General features: G+C 54.9%; 1 protein-coding gene across 1 annotated transcript; it reads right to left on the minus strand.

The window, feature by feature from the left end:
• Positions 1 to 1296: 1296 nt before the first annotated feature.
• Positions 1297 to 8028, minus strand: LOC121848113 (uncharacterized protein C5orf34 homolog). Its single transcript, XM_042332056.1, has 4 exons — positions 7961 to 8028; positions 2823 to 2927; positions 2545 to 2585; positions 1297 to 1484 (listed from the first exon to the last, which is right to left on the minus strand). The coding sequence occupies exons 1-4, from the start codon at positions 7993 to 7995 to the stop codon at positions 1297 to 1299; spliced, it is 369 nt and encodes a 122-aa protein (XP_042187990.1). The 5' UTR covers positions 7996 to 8028.
• Positions 8029 to 8045: the final 17 nt, after the last annotated feature.

Consider the following 8045-nt stretch of genomic DNA (forward strand, 5'->3'; position numbering starts at 1 on the left):
AAGAGGCTCTGAACCAGACCAGAGTTTCACCTGCGCATTTTATTAGCGGGGAAAACGCCACAGAATAAATCGCAAAAAAATTGCTGCTCAGATAAAATTCACTTTTCCCCCAACTCCCTCTAAAGGTGACATGTCTGGCAATCAGAATCAGGCCCCCCCTGTGATGGTCTGTGACGTGAAGGGCCGACCAGTCACCGGGGGCTGGGAATCCTCCCCCTCAGCTCCCGTTACCCCCGCAGCCAAAGCCCTAACTAACGGGGAGGGTGGTCCTCGCTGGTCAAGCAGCGGGGAAGCTGCCAGACAGTGATCTCAATGGCCGAGCTGTGTGGGTTTAGTGGGTTACACTCCAGCAGTTACCCCAACACACACTCTGGGCCCCCCCAGGCCTTGGCTCTTGACAACCTGCGCCTAATACTCTCCGGAATTAAATAAACAGGAGGCCTCCCTCTGTGGAGAGAGAGAGAGCTCATCTCATTCCAACAATCTATCTCTGGGATTTCCATGTGTAGGTGGGATACATGGAATTGGTTTGGAGACTCTGAAGCAACGGTGATGGGTTTCCATGTGGGTCAGACACCCGGATGGGGAACAAAAACTCCCTCTCCCCCCCCCCGTTCAGGCTCTACACAGCCTGATCGCTCAGGCTGACATCCTCAGCTTGCGCTGAGCTACCTGGTTGCATATAAGGCTCCCACAGACCAAGTCAGTGAGCTTGAGTGCGGGGGGGGGGGGGGGGGGGGCTACCGTCCCCAAGGCCTGAAATTCACCAGATTCTCGGCTTTAAGATTGTTTTGCTTTGGATTGTCAGGTGGAGCGGATCGTGAAAAATTCTTGAATTCATTGTGGATTCGGAAATCGGTTTCTCTTTAAGAACCAGAGAGAGAGAGAGAGAGAGAGAACCCGACTCCCGGATCAAAGAGTGGGTTCAGGAGTTCCTCACTTTTAAGAGTTGTCTTGAACTCTAACGGCAGAAATGGTCTGAGCACCTGAGTGACACTGCAGGTAATCCCTGACCCCTGTCTGGAGACACCCCCCGCCCCCCCCCCCCCACCCGATTAATGGTGAGGTTCAAATCACCAGCACTGGGTGGGGAGGGGGCTTGAACCCACAACCGTGTTGGGGTGTGAGCAGCAGGGCTCAGCGGAGGCTGTCACTAATGGGAGTGAGACCACGAGACCACCTCCCAACACCTGCCACCAAAGCCAACCTGGGAAGAGCGCCCCCTCCTGGCCAGGTGTGGGATCCCACCCTCACACACACCCCCACCCTCACACACGCCCTCCCCACCCGTGAGGGCTAACTCCCGGGGCTGCCGGCTCTGTCCTTGCCCCTCAGCAGGACCTCGATGTCCTGGATGGCTTGGGAGGTCCTCCGCAGCACAGCCCCAATGTCTGCCCCTCCACGAGGTGGCCCCGGCGGGCTGGCAGGGGCCTGGGCTGGGTCCGGGGCATCTCTCTTCGTACAGTTGGAGTTCTCCAGGAGGACTGCGGGGGTCAGGGGTCAAAGAAAATCCACGCATACACACACACCAAATCCCAGGGCTTCCTTGCGAAGTGTCCGAATCCACCTGGTTGGATCCTCCTCTTGCCCTCACTCCATCCTCTCACCCCCCCCATCCCCCCACCCGGCCCCCACACACAAACACGCCTATCCCACTGCCCCTTCCCCGTTCACTTGCCCCCCACTTCTCTCTGCTCAAGCCCCTTCACCTGGGTTCCCACCTTGCTCACAGCACTGAGACAACCCTTGACCGTTACCTCTGCCCCCACCCTTTGGAACTCCCCCAGTTCCTCTGCCTCGCTCCCTCCCTCCCTCGCCTCCTTCAACGCCTGTCTCAAGATCCTCCTCTTCGACTCCACCTTTGGTCACCCTCCTACCCCTGCCCTCCCAACCCCCTGCACGGGTCCCCACGACTGTCCAGCGCCTTGGGACATCCTCCCGCTGTGAAAGCGCTGTGTAAATATAATGTGTTGTTCTCTCTCTGGGACCAGAGCTCCCTCTGTCTCCTTGTCCTCTCTGCTACTTTTAATACTGTGGACCATTCTACCTGCCTCTCCTCCCTCACCCACCTCTCCTGGTCCCAGTCCTACTTGACCCACCACCTCTGCTGTCTGCTCTCTGTTATCTGCGGAGTACATCAATCCTCAGCCTCTCTTCCTCATCTACACATCTCTCCTCTGGTCAGAAGGTTCGAGCCCCCCCCCCACCTGCCTGTCAGGTATCAAAGGTGAGATCAGCCACAATTTCTCACAACTCTCAATGTTTTTTGAAGGGATTAATAGCCCCGGAAAAGTGATGTGCCATTTGACTGACCGCTGGGTTCCTACTTACTGCTGGTAAACAGTGGCGTGTGGAGTAAGGAAACTTGCCCAATGTCTCACCCTGCCCGGGAATCGAATCGAACCTCACTTGCGAGGTGAGCGCTCTAACCACTAAGCTACAGGACTCCAGACTTAGCCAAGTTCACCTCTCCCCTCAGGCTCCCAGCAGTTTGTCGTGACACTCCCAGTCAGCAAAGTTGACGTGAATACACTGTAAGGATACAGTTAAATCGCTGGATCTTCTGAAGTTCCGCGAGAACAGACCTGAGAGAAAGATTCATGTCAACAGCAACTGGAGAGAGAACTCACATCCTAAAGGGCATCTTGCTACCATCTGTTTGAAAATTCATTGACTGTTTATAACACTGGAAATGTCCATAATGTCTGCGCTGGTGCTCACTGCCCCACTGGAGCTCTGTACTCTAACCCCATTCCCTGCTCTCCCCCCATCGTATAGGAGATTGCTCGTTTAACCAAAGGTTTAGCGGACAGACCACTTACCAGTTGCCGTGCTCTCCGAGCTGTGGTTCATCAATATTCCCGGTGCTTGTCTCCCGAGACTCTTCACTCACTCCTCGGCACCACTGCACCACCGTCACCACATACCTGTACCGGTCACAGCGCAGTGAAACAGCTGCTTCTCACACAGCGCCTCTCACAGTGAGCGCTCTCACAGCCACGATAAGGAGCACCGAGCGGTGAGGAGGGGAAGGAGAATTTAAGGGTTATGGCCAACAGCTATGATCAGAGAAAGAGCTTTTAAAATGGGTTTTGCAAACAGGAACAGAAGGAGTCACCATTGACATATCAGACACATTCCATAGATTCTTTTAGATGGGAACTGGATAAAGGCTGGAAGAGGGGGAGCGAGAGGGGGAACGGGATGAGACTGGGAGGGTTAAATTTCACTGAAGCAGAAAGGGTTAAGCGGCACCTGATCAAGGTCGTCGGAGTCAGTAACAAGTCAGTCGCCTCGCAAGTAAGAGGACCTGGGTTCGGTTCCCCGGGCAGCGCGAAACATTGGGCAAGTGTATTCCTTACTCCACGTGTCTCTGTTTACCCGGCAGTAAGTACGAACCCGGCTGTTAGTCGATTGGCGGATCGCTTTTCCAGGGATTATACCCCCTCCAAAAAAAAGAATAAAAAAGATTAAAAATGCGGTCACTCAATCCACGACTGTTTGTGGGAGACTCCTGTGCGCGCACAAAACATACAGTCATTTCACTTTACAGCCTCAAAGACATGATAAGGCGCTATGACAAATGCAAAGATTATTATTATTATTATAATAAGTTTAAGATAATCACAAAAAGGAATTAAAGTTTGACCGTGCCTTCAGCTCCCCTCTCGACTCTCTCCCCCCTCCTCGCTCCCTCCCTTCCCTCCCCTCACCCTGACCATTTCCCCCCTCCTCGCTCCCTCCCTTCCCTCCCCTCACCCTGACCATTTCCCCCCTCCTCGCTCCCTCCCTTCCCTCCCCTCACCCTGACCATTTCCCCCCTGCTCGGGTCATGACCCAACTGTGCAGCGCCTTGGGACGTCCTCCTGACGTGAAAGGCGCTTTATAAATGGAATCTTGTTGTTGTTGAATCTTGTTGTAAAGGGGAGCGTCAGATAACCGGTCTTTGCACAGAGGGGATAAGGAGACCTAACCTCCCCTTTAATTATTTTTGTGATAATCTTAAATCTTTCCCAGGGGAAAGAGAAGGGCGTTTCACTCTCTCTCTCTCTCTCCCCCCGGTATCCTGACCGACAATCCCCCAGATAAAATCAGTGTCAGTCGAGCCTCTTTCGAGTCCCTGAAGTGGAGCTTCGAACCCACGATCTCCTGATGATAATCCTTGCGTTTGATGTAGCGCCTTATCACATCGATGGAGACTTCTCAAAGCGCTTCACTGAATATACTGTAAAGTGAAGCGACTGTGTATTTTATGGGCGAAACGCGGCGGCCAATTGCGCACAGCAGTGTCCCACAAACAGTCGTGGATTGAGTGACCACATTTGTTTGGTGGTGGGTGGGGGGGGGGGGTGGGAAGAGGGAATATTATCTCTGGAAAGAGATTCGCCAATCAATGAACAGTTGGTCAGTGAAGAGAGATGTGCGGAGTAAGGAAAACTGCCCTCGGGTGTTGCTCCTTTGATTTGTTTTCAATTTGTTTTTCATCCCAGAGGTGAGGGTGAGAGACTGAGCCCAAGAGAGAAAATCGGGCTGTATCGTCAGGCGATTGCGTTTCTCAGTCGCGTCAGTCAGTCAGCGGTGTTGGCGATGTGGCTGAGCTCTGGTTTGTCGGTTTAATGGTTGGTTGGGGGGGGGATATGTAATGTAAAAACAATGTTGGAAGCTCTCAGTGAGCAAGCTCCAGCGTGTTTGCGTATGCCAGTTATTCCCCGTCAGCAGACAGCTGGGAACCTTTAACTTTTGAACCGAGTCCTGGAATCTCCTGGCATCTCTCACTTTTTTTCTTTATTTCCTCCTTATTTTTCTCTCTCTCTCTCTCTCTCTCTCTCTCTCCGCTCTCCTCTCTCTCTTCACTCCCTCTGCTCTCTTCACAATCTCTCTCTCTCTCTGCGCTCTCCGCACTCTCTCTTTGCTTTCTCTCTCACGCTATGCTCTCTTCATATTCTCTCTCTTTCTCTTTTCGCTCTCCGTGCTCTCTCTTCGCGCTCTCTCTCTCTCATTGCTCTCTTTACCTCTCTCTCTTCGCGCTCTCACTTTCCGCTCTCTTTCTTTGCACTCTCTCTCCGCACTCTCTTCGCTTTCTCTTCGCTTTCTCTCTCTGCTCTCTCTTCAAACTCTCTCCGCTGTCTCTTCGCTCTCTATCTTCGCTCTCTCTTCATTCTCTCTCCGCTCTTTTTCTCCACGCTCTCTTCGTGCTCTCTCTCTTCGCACTCTCTCTATCTCTCTCCGTTCTCTGCTCTCTCTCACTCTTTGCTCTCTCCCCACTCTCTTCGCTCCCTCTCTTCACTCTCTTTCTCTCTTCGCTCTTTCTCACGCTCCACTCTCTCCTCGCTCTCTCTCTCTCTCTCTCTCTCCTCGCTCTCTCTCTCTTCACTCTCTCGCACTCTCTTTGCTCTCTCTCTCTCACTCAATCCGCTCTCTGCTCTCTCTGTCTTGGTTCTCTGTGACTCTCTCTGTCTTGGCTCTACACTCACATTTTGCACTTCAAAACACAGAATTCTGTGACTTTAACACAGTTAAAGATAAGGCAGATAATAATAATAGATAGTCACTGAGAGAAATACAGACAGACAGAGAGAAGGATAGAGAGCAATGTTTACACACTTAAGAGAAAAATACAGAATCAGACACAGACAGACAGAACCACACACACAGACACAGATACACAATTATAATAATTCTTACATTTGATACATGGACTTTCACGCTGGGAGGACATCTCAGAAATTCACTGGATTTACTGTTAAGTGCAGCAACTGTATTTTGGAGGTGAACAACAGATACACAGACACACACAGATACACACAGACACAAATAGACAGAGACAGACAGAGGGATTAATTGGCAGACTAATAGACGGAGAGAGGACAACAACAACAACTTGCATTTACACAGCGACATTCACACAGGGTAGCGTTTAACAGTGGCGAGCCGTGGGGAGGGAGGAGGTGAGCGGAGGCCCGGTCGAAGAGCAAGGTCTTCAGGCGCGATCTGAAAATGGGGAAGGAGGGGGCAAGGTGGAGGGGTTGAGGGAGACAGTTCCAGAGTCTCGGAGCATAGTGGCTGAAAGCACGGCCGCCGATGGTGCAGCGGAAAGGACGAGAGACAAGCAACAACAAAATTATATTTGTAAAGCGTCTTTCACATCGGGAGGTCGTCCCAAGGCGCTGGACAGACAGAGTTACGGACCCGAGCTGAGGGTCGGGGTGGATGGAAGGCGGTGGGGGAAGCAGGGAGATTGAAAGCACAGTCGAAGAGGAGGATCTTTAGATGGGTCTTGAAAGAGACGAGGGAGGGGGCGAGGCGGAGGGGCTGCAGGATGGCATTCCAGAGGGTGGGGGCAGAAGGCCTGCCTGCCAATAGTGGGGCAAGCGAGGCGGGGCGGGGGATGTCAAGCAGGCCGGAGCCTGCTTAGTGAAGGGAGCGAGCAGGATGGTAGGGGGTTAGGAGGTCGCAGAGGTAGAGGGGAGCAAGACTATGGTGGACTTTGAAGGTGAGGACCAGGATCTTGAACTGTATCCTCTGTGTGATGGGAAGCCAGTGGAGTCAGGTGAGAATGGAGGTGATAGTGTCATGGAGCCTGGTGGGGGTGAGGATGGGAGTGATGGGGTCGGGGAGCCTGGTGGGGGTGGGATGGGTCTGATGGGGTGGGGGAGCCTGGTGGGGGTGAGGATGGGGGTGATGGGGTCACGGAGCCTGGTGGGGTGAGGATGGGGGTGATGGGGTCACGGAGCCTGGTGGGGGTGAGGATGGGGTGATGGGGTCACGGAGCCTGGTGGGGGTGAGGATGGGGGTGATGGGTTCACGGAGCCTGGTGGGGTGAGAATGGAGGTAATGGGGTCGGGGAGCCTGGTGGGGGTGAGGATGGGGTGATGGGGTGGGGACCCTGGTGAGGGTGAGGATTGGTGTGATGGGGTCGGGGAGCCTGGTGTGGGTGAAGATGGGGGTGATGGGGTCAGGAGCCTGGTGGGGTGAGGATGGGGGTGATGGGTCACAGAGCCTGGTGGGGTGAGGATGGGGTGATGGGGTCGGGGAGCCTTGTGGGGGTGAGGATGGGGATGATGGGGTACAGAGCCTGGTGGGGGTGAGGATGGGGGTGATGGGGTCATGGAGCCTGGTGGGGGTGAGGATGGGGGTGATGGGGTCGGGGAGCCTGGTGGGGGTGAGGATGGGGGTGATGGGGTGGGGGAGCCTGGTGGGGGTGAGGATGGGGTGATGGGGTCGGGGAGCCTGGTGGGGGTGAGGATGGGGGTGATGGGGTCGGGGAGCCTGGTGGGGGTGAGGATGGGGTGATGGGGTCGGGGAGCCTGGTGGGGGTGAGGATGGGGGTGATGGGTGGGGAGCCTGGTTGGGGTGAGGATGGGGTGATGGGGTCGGGGAGCCTGGTGGGGGTGAGGATGGGGGTGATGGGGTCGTTGAGCCTGGTGGGGGTGAACATGGGGTGATGGGGTTGGGGAGCCTGGTGGGGGTGAGGATGGGGTGGGGTGGGGAGCCTGGTGGGGTGAGGATGGGGGTGATGGGGTGGGGGAGAGGACACGGGCTGCAGAGTTAGTTCGGGATGATCTGCAGTCTGTGGAGGGAGGGGTTGGGGGCCGACAAGGAGGGAGTTTGCATAGTGGAGTCTGGCTGTAATGAGGGGTGTGTGAGGGTCTCGGGGGCTGTGGTGTGAGACAGTGGGGGAGTCGGGCCATGTTGCGGGGGTGGGGGAGGCAGAGCGGGTCATGGCGCAGATGTGGGGTAGAAAGGATAGTTGAGGGTCAAACCAGACCCCAAGGTTCTGGACTGGCACAGTGAGGGGGAGTGAGCCCCAGGGATGGTGATGCTGTCAACGCCTGAGGTGAGGAGGCGCTGACGGGAGCCAAATAGGAGCCCAGAGGCAGCCGAGCGGAGGCAGCAGGTAGTGGATTTGGGGGTAAGCAGGAGAGAGAGAGACAGACACACACAGATTACTGGCTTCTACCTTTCATACATTCCAGGAGACTGGGTGAGGACCATCTGGGAGGTCTGGTCTGGGAGCAGTAACTGACACCAGGCAGACACTTGTG

Source organism: Callorhinchus milii, unplaced genomic scaffold (genome assembly GCF_018977255.1).
Source record: "Callorhinchus milii isolate IMCB2004 unplaced genomic scaffold, IMCB_Cmil_1.0 Scaffold1, whole genome shotgun sequence".
NCBI lineage: Eukaryota > Metazoa > Chordata > Chondrichthyes > Chimaeriformes > Callorhinchidae > Callorhinchus > Callorhinchus milii.

Coding starts and splice junctions, on each gene's coding strand:
- LOC121848113 (XM_042332056.1), bottom strand. CDS start 7,995: ATGGTCCTCACCCAGTCTCCTGGAATGTATGAAAG. Junction 2,586..2,822: donor CTCGGAGAGCACGGCAACTG/GTAAGTGGTCTG, acceptor TCTTTCTCTCAG/GTCTGTTCTCGCGGAACTTC. Junction 1,485..2,544: donor GAAGATCCAGCGATTTAACT/GTATCCTTACAG, acceptor TGACCCCCGCAG/TCCTCCTGGAGAACTCCAAC.